The sequence below is a fragment of the Lemur catta genome, chromosome 12 (genome assembly GCF_020740605.2).
Source record: "Lemur catta isolate mLemCat1 chromosome 12, mLemCat1.pri, whole genome shotgun sequence".
Lineage (NCBI taxonomy): Eukaryota > Metazoa > Chordata > Mammalia > Primates > Lemuridae > Lemur > Lemur catta.
The window spans coordinates 25,111,902-25,131,871 of record NC_059139.1 but is presented as its reverse complement, the minus strand read 5'-3'; the positions used below and the strand labels follow the sequence as shown (position 1 = coordinate 25,131,871).

Here is a 19,970-nt window from a genome sequence, read left to right as displayed (position 1 = left end):
ACTCCAAAGTATTTATTTTTTATCAACGTTGTTAAACTAATTTTAGTGAACTAGCAAGACTATCAAGATCAAAGAATCTGAAGGGAAAATATGCTGTCATTCATAGATGAAGATCAAGTTCCACAAGCAAAACAAATAAGAAAGATGAAAAGAAAGTCATTCTCCTTTTTTCAATTCTCCATGAAACAAAAATCTAATCTTAGTAATATGTTCGAGTTTTAATATTTCTCACCATTGGTGTTTCAATCCTTGACAGTTTCCAATGCATTTTTTCGTTTTATATTACTGTAGAAATGCCACCACATTCCATAAACTAGCTCTTTAGAAATCCAGAGCCACACTCTGGCCCTTTTCTTCAAGCAAAATAAATCCCAGCTGACGAAACTTTATTTAATATGGACTGTTTTCTTCCCGATTTCTTATTTTCAGAGTTTAAAACAAACAAGTTTGTGTTCTCTAACATGGCATTCTATTTTTAAATAAATTTTAATACATTATTTTCAAAGATAATTTGTAGGGCATTTTAAACTTTCACATATGTTCTGATAGCCTCAGAGGGCTCATCTGGGGCAATGATTTCAGAAGTGCCCAGGCTACCATAGGCGGGAGGTTCTGGGAGCAGATGCAGACCCTCAGACAGGACACTGTGCCAGTTCTCACAGTGAACCGGCTAAATGCTAAGATTTAAAAATTAAGAATCTAATATTTTAAATAAATTGGTTACAAACAAAACTTTATCTTAAATTATCTAAATAAAAGTCACCAGTGTGTAAAATGTTTCATGATTCACACATATCCTAATTTTTTTTAAATGTTGCTTTATTGTGGCTATTAAACACAATGAGCTAGTTTACAGGATGACTATTGAACCATGATTATACTATATTTAGAACAAATAATTGACCATATCCTAATTTTAAAATTCCCTTCTGAAGAGATTCACAGCCCTTCCCTAACATCCATACTTAATCCTAGTGAATAGTTCCCAACCTTGGTTACAAATTAATATCACCTGGAAGCCTTTAAAATATGTATTTTAGTACCTGGACCCCACTCAGACTGAATTAGAATTTTAAATTAATTTAAATTAAATTAGAATTTCCAGGAATCGGGCAAGGGTATGGTATATTTTGAAAGCTTCCCAGATGATCCCATGTATAGCCAGGCTAGAAAGTCACTTCTTAGACTTATTCACCTATATTATGGTTATTGACTTTGGTCTGTTTGGTATCTATGAGATACAGTGAATTTCTATCCCTAGATTCTAGGGTTTTTTTTTAAATATTAGGTCCATTAATTGATCAAAATACTTAGGGTATGTTTCTCTTTCTCTCTCACGCACCTCTCTCTCTCACATACACACCCACAAAAGGACAATTGATAAAATGATCAAGGTAAAGATTGAATATTAGCCATCCTCTTTAAGAAGTTCCTTCTTAACAATATCTAAAATCTAAACTTTTACCTAAAATTTTTTCATTAACCTATACTCTGGCTCCGTTTTAAATAAATGTGAAAAAATTAGCACATAAACTTTGTAAAGCCATAAAAGTCAGTTTTTAAAAAGTGTTCTTTTTAAAAAAGCCTTTTCTATGACATTGGTTAAGCCATTTAATCATCTGGGAAGGGCTGAAAATAGAGAGGCGGTTGAAGAATAGGTTGAATCATATAAAACCACTGATATGCAACCCTGTTTAAATTATGACTCAGTGATTTTATATGACTCAGTAAAATAGAGAATCTCTCACTTCCATTCTAACTCTCACAATCTGTATTCTTTTGAAAATTTCTTTATGCATTATGAAATGTCATCATTTATTACAATAAGTACTGGATTTCTAAGGAAAAGAATTAATGGAAAACAAAATTTAGCAAAAATTTAATATTATGAATTAAATCTCTCTTATACACTATTCTTTTTATATTTTCTAAACAAAGTGTTGTTTGTATATGTGTTCTGCCATTCTAGTCAAGGAATCAATATTGGAAAGTCTAAGACGGAAGAAAAAGACCCTAAGAAGCTAAAAAAGCAAGAAAAAGAAGAAAAAGACTTCAGGAAAAAATTTAAAGTATGTCATATTTAAATATTAAACAAAGTTCAAAGGACTAATGCAAAAACCCATGATTTTTAAGTTCCAAAATGCACACTTTAAAAGTGTAATAATCAAAATTACAGTTAGCCATCATAACTCCTTTATTTTATACAAACTTTGTTTTACATTTAAATTTATTCCTATAAGAGATTAAGCAAGCTGTAATACATGCACAAAATACATACTGTGATAATCATCTAAATTTAGTTGTCCTTCGAACCTTGATAAGAAGGTACTAAAAATAGTTGTTATATTAGATTTGTGAGGTTATGAGTGGTTTTCCCCCAGATATTTTCTTAAATGTTCTTACCTATCTTTTGAAAACACTGAACTATTTAGCAAAGACTTTCATAATACATCTGTCAATAAGTGAGTTACTGGCCAGGTGCAGTGGCTCACGCCTGTAATCCTAGCACTCTGGGAGGCCAAGGTGGGTGGATTATTTGAGTTCAGGAGTTCAAGACCAGCCTGAGCAAGAGTGAGACCCTGTCTCTACTAAAAAAGAAAAAAAAAATAGAAAGCAATTAGCTGGACATCTAAAAATATATGTAGAAAAAATTAACCGGGCATGGTGGCATGTGCCTGTAGTCCCAGCTACTCAGGAGGCTGAGGCAGGAGGATTGCTTGAGCCCAGGAGTTTGAGGTTGCTATGAGCTACGCTGATACCACAGCACTCTAGCCCAGGCAACAGAGTGAGACTCTGTCTCAAAAAAAAAAAAAAAAAAAAACCCAAACTTTTTGATTACCCACTCCCAAATCCCAGTGAACAAAAATTTCATTTTTTAAAAATAAAAAAAAAAATAAATGAGTTACTGTAATAATAATACATATCAACCAATAATTTAAATGTTCTGCTTTCTTTTCCTAGTATGATGGTGAAATTAGAGTCCTCTATTCAACCAAAGTTGCAGCCTCCTTAACTTCTAAAAAGTGGGGGACCAGAGATCTACAGATAAAACCTGGTGAATCTCTTGAAGTTATACAAAACACAGATGATACAAAGGTTCTCTGCAGAAACGAAGAAGGAAAATGTAAGTCATTGCTTACATTGCCTGTATATGGCACTGGAGAATTTAACAACCAAACAAGTTGTAGTGACCACTCTGTTTTTACCATGTAGTGACCAACTCTTTTTACTCTGTGCTTTGTTAGCTATAGAAAACATTCAGAAACTGGAGATTTTGCTGTGCTGAAATCAATGTATTTTATTTCAGTCTCTTTTCATTTACCACCACTATATATATACACTCTAGGGTCAAAGGTAATGGCAAATTAGTGCTTCTCAAAATACAGTCCTTGTGTGTGTACTAAAATTTCAGTTGCCTGGACCCACTCTTGACTTGCTGAATCATGAGCTCTGGGAATTAGATGACATCTGTGACCATAATTTCTTCCCTAGCTTGTTCATATGTACATTAACATGAGAACCACTGTGCTAAAGCAGTGAGTGGCTCTTGCTCTGGTGTGATTTTAAAATTATGTAGAATTCTGGGTATTTCACACCTAGAATTTCCAGTTTTCCTACCTTGCAAATTCACTTGTTTTTATTTCCTCTTTGAACACATTCAGTGCAACATACTATTCCAAATAAATATAAAAGAGTACCTATCCTCTTTAACTTTATCAGCTATTAAAGCTGACAGAGGGAAATATTTCTGTCAAATTTCAAAAGGAAGCTATTGAAAGTCCAAGGAAGAGTAATTCAAAATTATGTTGTCTTCCATTTGAAACTGGATGGCCAACACAGCTGCCCCATATCAGCTTGGTTAATCTGCATGAGAAACATGGACTTGGAGTTTGAATGTTAATAGTAGGAAGGTGACTCAGGGACAGGAACTGAAATGGAGTTTCAAGAATAAAACACAGTGACTCAAGGGTGGAGGAAATGGATATAAAGTTGTGTGTGGTTGGCTTTTCAAAGGAAAAGATGAAATGTGAATACAAAAGATAAAGGGCGGGACAGTGTAATATTAATAGTTGAAGCTTACTGGAGATAATGTATAGAAAGAGGCCTAGGAGACAAGAAAACCCCCATTCAAACTAGCATTTGTGGGGATCTACCCTAAGGAATAGCCTTAAATGCAGAAAAAAACCTATATGCATTAAAAAGTCATCAAAAATATTAAAAAGGTCAAAGATTTTTAAATAATTAAAAGTTATGAATATACTCAATTGAGTATTTTAATGATTATGATACTAATGTGATGACTTTCTCATGACATAATAGTTGGAGAGATAAGAAGGCTACTTATTAATAATTTGGGGTAGGATTTACAGCCATGTTGAAAAATCATGCAAATAAAAGAAATGAAACTGAAAGAAATTATGTCAAAATGTTAATTATGGCTGAATAAGGTGATGAGTCTAAATGATGTTTTCTTTCCTGTACTTTCCAAATGCTTTCACATTTTTCACAGCAGAGAATTGTCCTAATATTTGTCATGTAGACCTCTCTCCAGGGTACAAGCACATCTTGCCCCTGGTATGGTGGAAGAAAATCTCGTCATGGTGACCTAAGCTCCTATGCTTAGCAACAGATACTGTCTAAAGCGATGCTAGTCCAACTTACACATCACTGGGGATCTGGTTGAAAATGCAGATTCTAATTCAGTAGGTCTGAAGTGAGGTCTGACATTTTTTTTTTTTTTACTTTTGTTCCCCACCTTGCCTTTATAAAAATGGCATGATACTCTACATTTTATCAAGCTCCCAAGTAATTGCTGGTGCTGTTCCTGAGTAATAAGGACATAGATGACCTCATCAACAAACATGTATGGGTATAGACAAGCAGGAATAGATATAGCACCAGTAACAGAAATTAAAAGAGATTCCTGTCTTCCTAGGAATCAGTGGACCTTAAGAATGAGGAAAAGCAAAGCCTGGCACAGTAGCTCACGCCTGTAATCCTAGCACTCTGGGAGACTGTGGTGGGAGGATCACTTGAGGTCAGGACTTAGGGCCAGCCTGAGCAAGAGTGAGACCCCATCTCTACAAAATAGAAAAAGTTAGCCTGCGTGGTGGTGCACACCTGTAATCCCAGCTACTTGGAAGGCTGAGGCAGGGGGATTGCTTGAGCCCAGGAGTTGGAGGCTGCTGTGAGCTATGATGATGATGCCACCGTACTCTATCCGGGGTGACACAGTGAGACTCTGTCTCAAAAAAAAAAAGAGTGGCTGAAAAAAAATTAGGAAAAGCAGCAGCCATTCAGGGATATTTTTATAATCTACTATCGTTTCCTATTTGAAGATCAATAAGTCTAGGTACTATTGCAACTACTGGAGGGCTCCTGACCTCTTAGAATTCATCACCTTTTAAAAATCAGAAGTGGAAACATTTAATAAACTTCTGGTAGATTACAGTCAAGAGTTTCATGTTAACTCTGCAGTTTATCTTTTTTTTTTTTTCTGGTGTAGTACCAATGCACTTTACAATTTCCAAGTTCAATGATAACTACTTCAATTCTCAGGTGGTTTTGGGGTCCATCCCAAATAGGTTGGAAACCAGATGATTGTATTGGTAGCACTTACATACCTGTTGCTTTTTATATAAAGATTTTCTTTGGGCAGAATTTTGTCTTCCTTTGGCTTCCACATTTGGAAAGTGTTTCTGGGAAACACCCCTATTTATGGGCAGGGAGGGAGTAATTCGTGATGCTGAGCAAGCTGACAAAGAGTTCTGGAAGCCAGAGAAAAGCCGTCAGTAAAAAAAATTTAAATGCCAGTGTCATCAGTTGGCTCTGTAGCACGCAAATGGTAAGGGTGAGGACATAAGGGAGGGGTGCTAGGAGCATCTGCTATTGCCTCTCAGGTTAAATATTATTCCAAGATTTAATTACCATACCTACTTAATTTCACTTTCATTTTTTTCAAACCTGCTGCTTATTCCTTCTTTGGGCTGGATTCTTGACATTCTTATTTTTTTAATTTCTAATCCATTCTTCACACCTCTATAGAATCTGGGATGATTGTGTGGATTTAACCCTCCTTCCCCTGGATAATTGCAATAGCCTTTCAAATGATGTGTCTGTCTAATCCACTCACCACAGTGTTACCTAAGTATTATTTTTAAAAATGAAGTCTTTAAGCTAGCACATAAAACTCTTTATGACTCACCCTCACCGACTGCTGCTTCCCATCTATCATACACGCCAGAAATACAAACAACTTACTTGTCATTCTCTGAATAAACTATGCTGTTTCATCCTACTATGCTATTTTATTCAACTTGGAATGCCCATAATTGTCTATTAAAAACAACTCAGCTGTCATGCAAAGTTAGAAGCATCCCCACTGTCTACTCCCAGCCACCCCATCACAATTAATCTCTCCCCAATTCCATTATACTTCTTTTGCTGCTGTAATTGTCATTATTCAATAAAATGTTCTCATCATTGTATTGCCAACATACTGCACAGTGCCTTGCACCTTGTGTGGGGCTTGCTGGATTGAATGTAATAATTTGGAAATTGCAGTTGTATAGCCAGATGCAAGTCTGATATATAGACACTCACAGGAAGAAGTCGGTTGAAAAGTCTAACTTGTTAGGATACAGTTCTGTCTCTTAGCTTTAGTAATATGGTTTGCTTGTTATATATTACTGGGGAGCCTCTAAATCTTTCAGTTCCCTGTTTCAGCATCTTCTGATTAGTAGCAAAGGCATTTGCAATCCAGCACCGTGGTGACGCTAATGTTATCTTTACTCTTCATTCTTTAATCCATCAAAGAAAAGAAAGCATAGCTTACTTCAACTTAAAGTTGGTAATGATAGAAATTAAAAGTTAAGGCATGTACAATAATCCATCACCATTGTGGAGTAGAGCACAAGCCAATTTTACAGACATTATCACATTTGATCAAGTCTCACCCACTGACTTGTAGAAGCGTGTACTATGTAGGTGTTGAGATCTTAAATATATATTTCTGGCACATTTCCAAATGTTTAGGATTTCTCACTAATATTTGCACATATTCCACAACTCAATGTCTCATAAGCTGTGAGTTTTCCCACCTCCTGTCATTGGAGAAAAATTTTCTACAAAAAATGTGGAATGAGACAAGAACTGAGTCATCTGTGGCCAAAATGTTCTCCATTTCCTTTAGATATCAAAGAAAGAGGGATTTTAAAGGTGCTTTAGATCCTTTCAAATCCAGTTGATCATTTCTTTACTTAAGTAATTTTTTTTCAATTTTAAAACAAATGCATGCTCACTGCTGAAAAATTTTTTTTTACTTTAGAAATTGTAAAAGTTGTTCAGATATAAAGCCCCAGAAGCAACTATAAAGAGACAGAAAAGAGAAGGGAGAATACTTTTATAAAACTAAGATAATAATTTGTACTCAGTATTATACACCACATTTTGTTTCTCCTTTTCATCACATTATGAGCATTTTCCCTTGAAGCGGGACATTGTTCCACTTGCTTGGGCAAATCTATGCAATATGATTTTATTGTTTTTAAACTGCAGGAGGCCAAATGGAGTCAGTTTAACTTTATTTCTGGAGTTGGCTACAACAAATGAAATAATGATGAAATATTCTGTTGTCATTTTTATTAAGAAGAAAAATTTGAAAATATTAGATGAAGATAATTTCTATTTTTCCAAAGATTATTTTTCATTTTTTTGGTAACATTATATTCACAATACCCTTCTCAAAGGTGAGTCATTAGTTCTGAGACACTCTGCACTGCAGCAAGCAAACATTTGGAGGAGAAATTAACTGGCACATATGGGGGGTGGGTGTCACTTTCCTAACTCACTGTACCCCACCACATATTTCAAAACATTTGTTTCCAGCCACTGTGTTCTGCTCTATACATGTGAGATTTCCAAATAATAATTTCATTTGATATGTGAGAATCCCTGGTGTGCCAGAACTCACAATATCATCGGGCTCCCCCTAAACATAGCAGCCATTCTACATGGCACAGAACATGCTTTTGTTTGTTTGTTTCACGTTTGTATTTTTCACTGACATTCCGTATGATTAATGTACATGTAACATGTGAGCAAAGAGAACATTTTCCTACTGCAAAAAAGAAAAATTGTTTCTAGGAACTATAATGGAGAAATTATATAAAAATTTATGGTAAGTTATTTGTTTTGACTGTGTCATGAGCCATGCTTTTCATAAATGAAGTTTTAGCAAAGATTCTTAATGGTATTAGACAGCAAAATCTGTGCTGTATTAAAATTCATTTACTCTGTAAAAATGCTATGTAATAGTCTCATTTTATAGCTAACAAGCCCCATATTATCACTTCATTTCTGGAAACATCTCAGCGGCACAGTACCATCCACAGCTCCTTAGTACAATTTTCTTAATCAACATTTCCAAGCATTGATGTTTATGTATCTCACACAAACACACAACAACAACAGAGTGTTCAACAAAAGATAAAGCTGCTCCTTAGAACTCTTGAACAGGCGAGATAAAAGAGGGAATGGAATAAGGGTTTGAGAATCTAAGCAAATATATTTTTTATAATTAATTTGTAAAGTTGAGGTAATTACACTATATATCATGAATGAGTAACTTTGGTTATGTAAAGGACTGTTTTAGGGTTCTTTACAAATAGTGTTTTATTTAGATCTACACAATTTTAACATAATTGAATTTTTAAAAGTACATTATCTAAAAGCATAAGAAAATAAAAATCTTCAATTTCTAAAAAAAGGTGATTACATGCTCTTTGTTTTGAACGTTATTTCTCATAATTTCCTAGAGAGTTTTGGTTTTGTTTTTGTTTAAAAAAAAAAAAGCAGGGATATATTTGATGCTACCTTAATACTACTGTCTGGCAACTGTTTTTGTTTTGTTTTGTTTTGTTGATTTTCTTGAATTTTTCTTTTCTGTAGAGACAGGGTCTTGCTGTGTTGCCTAGGCTGATCTCAAACTCCTGGCCTCAAGCAGTCCTCCCACCTCTGTGTCCTAAAGTACTTTGATTATAGGTGTGAGTCACCGCACTGGTCAACAGTATATAATATCTTAAACATTTTTGTTTTCTATCTTCCAATTTTAGTTCAAAGACTTTATGAAGTCCTAACAGCTTACATGAGATTGACTTCAGTGTTAAATGCTTCAGTTCATATACATGATTCTTTTTTAATTATTAACATAAACATGAATATGGTAACATGGGAACATTTACTATTTTGTTCTTATTTCAATTTATTTTAAGAAAAAATCCAAAATGAAAGCAGAACCACCAATTTTAACTGATAAAAAAAAAAAGTCTGTGACTATTACTGTCTGTAGAGAACTCTTCAAATTTCATGTTAGCCCCAAATATAGATATAGATAAAGAGATTTCAATTATTGGGACCCTGATACAAAATCTACAATCTTTCTAAAAGCTTGTTATCTTCACAGATTTTTCTTTTTTGAGAGACACATGTAAAATTAAATTTGTTAGACATGAGCTTACCCCCCTTTAGAAATTATGTTAAAGTATGATGTATACCTTAACTTAAAAAGAAATTCTGTTAACATAAAATGAACTGTAATATCAAAACCTACCCAGGAGCCATAGATATTAATTGTAGATGTTTTTACATTAGTAATTTTTGCTACTCTTGCTCTAATTGAAATGAAAAGAAAGACATAACATGCTATAATTTTTCATGCTCTAAATAAAATATATTACTTTTTTGTACTTTTATCATTTTGATACATGGTGCATTATTTCCATATTATAAGAATTCAAAGATAACTTTGATTCTTTTCCGAATATGATGTTTATAAACAGTTTTCATTAAAAAGTAGTAAACTTCTTGATAAGATATTTTGGTGGAGTTTTTTTTAGCCTGGAATACTTCAAGGGAAAGTTCATTCTCCTAAATTTGAATCTGTAACTTCAGTTGTATAATCCTAACTTTAAAAAAACCTTTTTTCATATTTAAACAATGACAATATAACAACAATACATTTAAGTAAGTTTATCACTTGTATTAATCTTTGCTTATGGACTTCCTCTTTGTAATTTTTTAACATATTGACTTTGATTTAGAACCAAAATTAGGTCTAAAGTGGACCAAGACCAATAGATGGATTCAGTGAGAGAAATTATTTAGAGACTATTGAAGAGGCAATAAATGACACTAATCTCTAGCATACAACAGATTTTAGATGCTAATACAAAACTAGCAATTTCAAAGGTTAGTAATATTAATTAGATGTCAGCAGATATTTTCTCAAGAAAGATAGTTCATATTTTTCCTTAGGAAAATATTTGCACAATGAGGGGCAAATATAAGGTGCTGAAAAACAACAACAATTAAAAAAAAATCTTAGCTTTCTTGCACAAAATATGCAAAATATGGTTTATTTTCTATTTAACCAGGGCATCACAGAATCCCGGGTATATGTTCTTCTAATAATATTTCTGTTCTATGAATGATGAAATGCAAATGTTGACACTCTGTCAAATGGCAAAAACAGAGGAACTTCTTCCATACTGAGTACCAGAAATTTTAGAATGTATATTAAGACAGTAAAATGCATTCTCCACCCGTAGTCACTAGCTCATGGGCATCTAAAAGGGGAATTGAAAACAGTTCTGACTCTACTTAATATAACAAAATTTGAAAAGGTAAGTTTTAGATCTGGTGGTATTTAAAATACTTCCCTATAAACTACTTTTGCAATCTAGGCTGACTAAATTCTTCCTAAAATTGTGTTATATGGGTTATATCTTAAAGACATAGATTAAAATTTGAAACAACACTGTAGTAGCTTAGAAAAAAAATATTTTTTTTGTTTATTTAAAGATAAAAAGAGCAAAGATTGTAAATGGAGGGAAAATAAGACAAGTCAGAGAGAGAGAAAAGGAGAAAAGAAGAAAGGATGGAGAGAAAATTAGACACAAGAAAAATGGGTCATATTCAGAGATAGATATAATTATTCAATATATTTTATTATATTACAGTGATTATTCTCTTGTGTTTCAATTTTCTAAAACAAATATTAAAGATTTTTCAAACTTGTACTATTAATAAAATTTATTTTCTTTCTCCTTCATAGACGGTTACGTCCTTCGGAGTTATCTGGTAAATAAGTAAGTCCATTTTCATCTGCTACTATACTTGTAAAAAGAATTGTGTCCTTTTCTTAAAAATATTGTGTGATAATATCATTAAAATAATGCAACCTACTGAACTATCATGAGTAAGTTTAAAAACAATATGCTATACTAATGTCAATATGGCAGTATCCATAATAAAGTTAATGTTTTCAGAAAGTGCTACTCTTTTGAATAGGCAAAAGCCCATCTCATTCATCATTATACAGTTCATGGTTTGCAGTTTTATATATTCACTGTGCTCTCAGCAAACACTGAAGACAGGCCAAAACTACTAACGGTTTCATTAATACTTTGTATTTTGCTTGCTCATGCACTTAGTTGAACTGAATGAATTCACGACCAATTAGTGTCTATACAGTAGGTACTGATGTCACCTGTTAACAGTTTATAATTTATCCCCTGACTGAGGGCTTTTCTTCACTCACACTAGGCATAGTAGAGTATTATGCTGCCTTTTTTGGAAACATGCCAGAAAAAAGATAGTGGTCAATGATTCTTTTATTCTTATGAACAAGACATTGTCACAGTCTGTCACAGTCTGGTACTAGTGTGCCTTTGGAGTCCCCCAAAACATTGTAAGATTCTGTCCCAAGTAAGCCAGTGCAAAAACTAAACTTCATTATGAGATTAGGTCATATACCAGTGCAAAGATTTACAGAATTCAGCACAATGAAACGATCCAGGAGGATTCACAAACTGTGTCCATAAACAACCTGACACCAATCAGAAAGACAAATCAATGTGAAGAGGTCTGTCCGCAAACTGTAATCATAGAGAGTCAAAAGAAAAATAATCATAATGCCTTTGTTTTCCTCAGGGCATTAATCATGGGACTTTTCAATAGGCTTTGTTGCATGAAAGGTATACATTTTCAGCAAAGAATGTATGGCAAGTAATAGGATAACATCTTCATCAGTGATTATTGCAGGCTGATTAAGAGAGAATTTAGAAAGTATATTCTCTAAGTAATTATTGGTTCACCACTTATTGAAGCGAATACTTCATAAATGTTTTTTGAGTGAATGACAGGAAAATCTGTCCTGTTTGCATGTGTATCAGATTTCCATTAGCCAAATCGTCCCTCAATCTCAGAGAAAGGATTGAAACAGAAGACGTAGGCAACTCATAGCATCTGCCGTAGTTGGCAGCAATTGGAAGGGCCTCCTGCTGCTTCTATGGTAGAGCACAGAGATAGTACAGCAAAGAGTGGCTCTGGTTTAAGTGACAAAGCCAGCTTACATTTCTGAACTTTGGAAGTCCGTCCTACATTTCAAGGCTATGTTAATATTTATAATACTTTCTATTTTTATTACTCATGTGCCTCTCTCCCATTAGATTATAAGGTACTTAAAAATCAAAGTTTGTGTCTTACTCATATTTCTGTCTCCAGGTAGATAGAAGGGACTCAATATGTTTGTTGGATAGCATATTTTACAAATATTCAGGGCCAGGCAAAACCTAAAATGTGTGTAAGTAGCCAAAACTACTATTATGGATGCTGCCTATAATCATAAGTGATATTTTTAGAATCATATAAGAATCACCATAATAGCCATATGTTGGCTACTTATTCTGTAAATAATATTTATGTATTTTATAATATTTAAAAATTATAATTAGAAACGTGAAAATAATAGACATTTCCTATGCCAAATATTATTGTATTTCATTCAACATTTGAGATTCAAGTGAAATTATGAATCTGATGTTAATAGACATAAAAATCCATTACAGTTTTAAATTAAGGCCCCACACCGTGACTGTTGTTCAGTTCGTTCAGTTCAACAAACATTTCTCACAAAGATAAGTAAGGCATAGTCTGTGCTCGAGGCATGTGTTAATTATTCTCTGTGTAGACCAAAACAGAAGATTAGATTAAGCCAATGAAAGAAGGGATGATGAATATGACATTTCTTATAAATGCATAATATGTTTTAAAGCCTTAATTGTGTTATATAAATTCATACTATTACCTTTTTCTTCTATATATTGCTTTAATGTTAAGAAGACTTTTTTAAAAAATATATATGTATTTTCTACATTTACAGTGATGGAGATGATGGAGAGATCTATGATGATATTGCTGATGGTAAGTCTCATACAGCACCATCACAGAGAATAGTAACAGTGAATTTACTGTTTTTACAAATACTAAAAATAGCTTATTGGATTAATTAGAGCCTTCCAATCTGATCAGAATGTGAATCACTTGAAAATATTAGAAAAGATAAATGCCCTGGCCTAAGGGGGAGAAAAGAAAAACACATTTCACACAGGACTGGAAATCAAGAAATAAACCTTTATTTACTTTGAAAACAGAAGTATAAAAATATTTGGTAAACTTTTCATTGTACTGTGAATCTTAAGAATTTCTTTTATCCAAATAAATTTGCATACTTGGCCAATAAATAGGTATTAATTTCATAACCAATAATACTGGTATTCTATAAACATCATATATATCTAAATTATTATCTAAAAATGAATCTAACTGAAATGGAGCATAGTGCTAATCATGTTGCCCTTTAATCTTTAAAATTTATGATTCTGTTGATATTTAGTATTTTCAGCCCTCTACAGAATGACTACCAAAAAGTACATCTGATTAATTGCCAGACACAAGAAAATAATCTGGAGTTTCATTTTGATAGAGAATAAATCTGTCCAGAAATTTTGTTGAAATTGTATGTTAAACAATGAAAATTAAATATATGGCTTTCCATTTAACTCACTTTTTTTTTTTTTAGACTAGTCAAGTGCAGTAGTGAGGAAGGGGGAAAGTAGTAGAACAAGGAGTTCAATCTGTAACTGACTGTGAACAATCAAGTGAGATAACTCACTACCTTCGGACCAGCCTAACTCATTTTTTTAATAAAATGAGCCACTTCTACTTTTTTTATCCCTAAATCAGGAGAGTATGAATCACCCATATTTCCAACCTTGGAACACTTAAAAAGTATGTTGTATATAACTATATTTAAATTTGCATTTTTTTTCTTTCAGGTTGCATCTATGACAATGACTAACACTCAGCTTTGGTCATTCTGCTGTATTCCTTAGGTGCCAATGTGAAGTCTGGGTTTTAATTGGCATTTTATTGGATATCATAGAAAATGAACGCACAAAACTATTACCATTAGTTATGAAATTCTGATTATCTTTGTAAAGTTTTGAAATTTCAAACATAGAAAATAATCTCTCTGCTTAATCGGCATCTCAGAAGATACATTAGCAAGATACAAGAATTATTAAATATCCCATTTCTGCTTTAGCTATAATTGTGAATGTATCTCTTTTAGATCATCAATAGACAATCCCCCCACTCATTAAAAAAAAAAAGAAAAGAAAAAGAAAAATTATTCAAGCAGAAATGATTATCCTGTCTGAAAAAAACATAAGGAGGAAAAACATAAGGAAGAGAATTTTAAAACATTCCCCAAAAAGGAAAACTATTGTTTACACCTCTAATTATGATTATATCTTATATTCTCTATGCAAATTATCTATCTTATAAAAGGTAGTGCTGTCTTATCTCCTGCTGGTGAGCTAAATGTTTTCACAAATTACAGTAGTAGCAGAACTTTTGTATAAAGTTTGTCCAAATTTGTTAATTGTATATATATGTTAATTATTTGATAAGAATGTTATGCATTTAATATGGACATCTAAGAGTAAACCGTAGAAAAGTCTAAAATACCTTTTTGCTTGCAGATTCATTTGCTAACAGTTTAATTCTGTACTGTTTGAAGTACTACAATATTAGCTAGAGTAGTTCTGAATGAGGATAACCCTAACAGTAAGAAGAATGAAAGAATGAACCTGAAACTAAATTGAATTTTATGGCACCTCTTCCTTACAATGAAGATGCTTTTAAAATTTTTGTTTTTGTGTTCAATTACCTCTACAGAACTTTTTTTTTTTTAACCACTTTACTGGAAAGTTGGCCAGCAGAGGGAGTACAAAGTAATAAACCCTAGTGTTTGGACTGGGCTGTTCCCTATTGATACTCATTTCCAAAGCAACCCCAAAACAAAATGTGAAGCATTTGAGTTTCCAATGCTAAGAACACTAAACACTATGATAAAAAATGGAAAACACCCTAGAAAATAACATATTAAATAAGTTTTTCACAACTTCTAAAATACAAAATAAGCAAATCCTAATGCTGGCTCCTACTAATGAACCATGATGTGATATTCAATAAATTATTTATCCTCTCAGTTTCCTCATATGTAAATTACAGGATTAGACTAAGTCAGTTTTTCCCGACTCTTTCGCTACCAATTGCCTCAGGCTTGTATAATCCTCCTATTCCAGTCCCATGTTTCAGAAGCTTTTGTCTATTTTAAAAACTCATTGATTAAATATTGATTAATGCATTATCCACATTTTAATACTGCAAAAGCCCAGTGGAGTTTCTGAAGTGGCCCTACTGAATTGAAATAATTTCAAATAACTAAAGGAACTCAAAACTTTCACAGGGGTGAAGTGGGATTTCCATTAGGTGCTTTGAAATTTGAAAATAAGTCATCACCTTCCACTGCTAAATATATAGATTTTGGAGTCTGAGGCCCCCAGATTAGAAGCTACTCCTTTCAAAGATTCTCTGCAATTATGAAATACTTTGATGTCTACTTTTAAAAAGGGTTTGCCAGTATATGCCCATGTGATGAATTTCTTTTAATACTGGATAAAATTACCTGGTTCAAAAGTGAGCTTTGTTTGTTAAATTTAGTAGCAAATATACATAATACACAGTTTCAGTAATTCTTTTTTCTGACTGAGAATAGCGTAAATTAAATACAAAGTCAGTTTTTAAAATTCCAAGTTAGATCAAGAGAATTTTTCCGAGTTTTGGTTTATACACCAAGAAACAGACACATACACACCTATGGAAGATTTATATAGTAGATAATGATCTTAATATAAAAGATATATTTGAAACATTAATTTTAATATACTGAATATTATTTCTGTTATAGTTTTATGTATGGAAGTTTGTCATGTGAGATGAGCTACAAATAAATAATACCTTCAGAAGAAACCTTGCCTCTTACTTCATTAAAAAAATTAAGACCATCAGCCTTTCTCTCCCTTAACTTGATCCTACACCTACAAAAGAGTCTTTCTCTGGACCCATCCTTACCTCTTTTTGCTCAGCCTTAGAAGTTGGGGTACCTCCTGTTTAAAAGCAAACCTTCCAGCATTGCTTTTGGTAATTTGCCTCCTATTTGGTTTTAGAAATTGAAATAACCAAGTGCATTCCCTTCAACTCCCTACAATCCTCAACCTTAACCTATATCCAAACACTGTCCCAGAGAGTAAGATGCCACATCTCAGATTCAAAACCACAATCTTTGATCCCATTTCTTCCCGCCTTTTCTGGAGTCTTCTTCCTCCACAATTCATTCTTTTTCATTCTCTGTCTCTCTCTCTCTCCCCTGTCTCTTCCCGCCCCCCTCTTCTTTATCTTTAATTTCTTTGGTCATTCTACTATATTCATTAGGTGCCAATATGATGTCTGGGTTTTAATTGGCACGTTATTGGGTATCATAGAAAATGAATTCACAAACTCCTTATTACCATTTGTTATGAAATTTTGATTATAAAGTTTTGAAATTTTGAACAGAAAATGATCTCTTTGCTTAATCTCAAAAGATTACATTAGCGAGATATAAGAATTACTAAATATCCCATTTCTGCTTTGGCTATAATTATGAAGGTACTTCATCATTGCACTTGGTCATCTCAATTATGCAGATTCCTTCTCTAGGCTTACAAACATATTGAAACCTTTCCCATCTGAAAAACAACACGAAAACTTGCCTTAGACCCAAATATCTTTCCAACTACAGCCCGTTTTTATCATCCTTTCCTTATCCCACTGTCTTAACATGGTAGGGTACATGTGGTTGCCAGGAGAATGTGCCTCAAAGACCTCCCATTATGGGGAATTTAATTGACCAAAGGCTTCAGCTCCTGTGCTTCGAAATCCTTCACCATGTTCATGCCAAGACCAGGCTTCCCACAGGCTGTGTTAGCCAATGCTTGATCGTGGCAGGGATACTAAGGCAGGCCTCTTCCTGAAAGATACAGAACTCCTCACGTGGCGTATTTAGATTGAGGACTCCCTGACAAGCTTGCTAAACCTTCCTCACCCTGCACAGTGCCCTGAGACACTTCTACCCAACCGTCCTCCTGCCCGCATTGGGGCAGACTTGCGTTGCAATCTGACAGCTCCTGCAGCCTTCGCTGTCTCCCTCCTCATTTTCTCTCACACACTTATTCCTCCCTGCCCACCAGAAGAAAATCCTTGCATTTTCACTCCATCTTGGTGTCTGCCTTCCAGAGAATCCACACTGAACACGGTACAGCTGAAGAGTCTGTAAAATGCACCTCTTACTCCTCAGATCAACTGAATCAGAATCTTGGGGCAGGGAGGAACTTTGTAATCCAGTTTTTATTAACTCTAAATAAGAGTTTGATGCTCTGCTTGGTCTGGGAATCCCTCATCCCTGTTCATCCTTTGCCATATTCTCAAGGCATATTGAGTCTTCAACTTACTGCAATTTGATCTCTGCAACAATTACTCTAAAGTCACCTCTGTGTGATGTCCTTCAAGTACCTCTAACTCATAAGATTCAAAATTGAACTCTTCCTCTTTTCCCCTTAAACTAATTACCCCTCCTGCAGATTCTACCTCAGTGACATCTCTATCATCTGGTCACCCAAGCTAGAAACCCAGAAGTTGCTTTGTTTCTGTTCTTTTATTGTCCATGTCTAATGAAATATCAATGAACATAGCTCCTAGAAAACAAAGACTCTGTCTTATTTGTTTTTTATGTTCCTATATTTTACATGGTATTTGAAGCCTTTTGTTATATATTTAATAATGAAAGGATAAATGAATGATGTGCCTGCAAGGAATCTGTTAATTCTATAGGCTGTCTCTGTAATTTTTTCTTAATTACTGTTTAAAGCACCATAAGAGGTTAAGTAAATTGATGGCTGAGAAATGCCTATTTGATTTATCAACATGCAGGTCATTGGTGACCTTAGGAAAATTCACTGAAGCAATCAAGACCAAGCTGATTGCAATGGTGTCAACCACCCAGCATCTTCCTGGCAACAGATGCTGGGATAGATTTTGGAGGAAGAGATGTCTATTAAGGATCAATATCTGTGAAAAGAAGGGGAGGAAGCAGGACTGAACAGAGGAAGAGTTTGGATTGCAATGCAGGCCTGACAAAGCTTCAGCCAACCAGATGGGAGCCTGTGGAGTAAATACTGCCCGTTATCTGTTCCCTCCCTTCAGTCCAAAACAGGCAGCCTTTGCACCCCACTTGTGTTATCTTATGTGGGCCACCCTGGGAAGGTCATGACCTGTACCAGATGACTGCACAGTCATGAGCAGTCCTCATTCTGTTTCCTCCAGGAAAAAAGTAGGCTACAGGTATGTTCTCCTACAGTAGCCTAGAACATAGTCACAATCTTCAGCTTTATCTGCAAATTTGGCAAATTAATAGATGCTCAACAGGTACCTCTCGTCTTTGTGGGTTCATCTGCATTCAGCAATTCCTCTGTAACTCTCTCCACAGCCTATTGAGTTAGAAGGGTTTCCCAAGTGTCAAAAAGTGTATTTAAGCACCAACCTACTAATGGTCTTCCTACTCACTTTAGACAATGATTCAGTCAGAGTTCTTGCCTGCAAGCAACAGAAATTTACTATTGCCCTTGGGCAACTCACTCATGACTCAAAGTCCCTGGAGAGAGAACACCATTGACTGGGCTTAAGTCATGTGCCTGCCTGTGTGGTGGGGCGAGAGAGGGTTGTACCCGTCACCTCCCACAGTAACAAAAAATCACCTAGAATTATCCTCTCAAACAAGACTACTCTCAACGGTGGAAAGATAATTTCCCAACACAAAATTTGAAATGCTGCAAAGAGAGTGAATTCAACTTCATGAGTAAAAGATATATAAAAAAATTTAAAGAAACCAAGGTGTATTCTGTTTACATATTAAATACATTAATATTTATACTATATGTATTTTTCTTCCATTTTCTTGAAGAATTTGGTCCTTTATCATCCCTTGCTCACTTTTGATAGAGACATTGGTAAAGAAATGGTTAGAATAAGAAACACTATAGTGCCAGCATGATGATAAGTGGCAACTGATGTTCAGCTTTAGTACAAGGACAATAGAGAATGGTGGGGACTGTGGCTAACTGTAGTGCATAAGCTCTGTCTACCAGAGTGAGCTGCTAATTATGCTGGCTCTTTTCTGCTTGGCCCTCCAGATCCCCCTCTCCCACCTTCTCCATCCTTCTTTGTGCCCCTCAAGACTAACCTTTATGGACTAACCCCAAGAGGCTTCCTTGACTTCCGCTTCCAGTTTCATTTGGCTCCTGGAAAGCACTAGCAGTCAATCAGAGGGACAGAGAGTGAGGTTTGGATATTTATTTCTTCAGCATCCTCCTGGAGGGGTCACTGTAAGCTGGCTGTGTCCATCATCCCAAGGTCACAGCTTGGCTGCGGGGACTCTCTGGGTTTCAGTTCTTCTCCCTCAACTTGCTCCTCCAGCATTGCAACCACTTCCTGTGTTGACCAGCCCTGGGTTCTGCTGTTTACTGTGTGCTGTCCTGACACTGTCCACACATTTGTAAACAATCCCTTTATTAAGCTTTCCTCCAGTTTCCCAATTTGAGTTTGCCATTTGTTTCCTGCCTAGGTTCTATTGATACATGACTCAACTCTAATGAATTGTGGACCCAATGTTGCTGGGTCATCCAACA

General features: G+C 34.6%; 1 protein-coding gene across 2 annotated transcripts in view; it reads left to right on the top strand.

Moving 5' to 3' along the window:
• Positions 1-16,218, top strand: part of FYB1 (FYN binding protein 1) — a 144,110-nt gene extending 127,892 nt beyond the window's left edge. For both annotated transcript variants that reach the window (XM_045566318.1, XM_045566317.1), the window contains 5 exons: positions 1,970-2,069; positions 2,962-3,124; positions 11,114-11,147; positions 13,223-13,263; positions 14,178-16,218. In XM_045566318.1, coding sequence (XP_045422274.1) covers positions 1,970-2,069; positions 2,962-3,124; positions 11,114-11,147; positions 13,223-13,263; positions 14,178-14,200 — 361 coding nt within the window. In that variant the 3' untranslated portion in view covers positions 14,201-16,218. The remainder of the gene's footprint in view (positions 1-1,969; positions 2,070-2,961; positions 3,125-11,113; positions 11,148-13,222; positions 13,264-14,177) is intronic.
• The last annotated feature ends 3,752 nt before the right edge of the window (positions 16,219-19,970 follow it).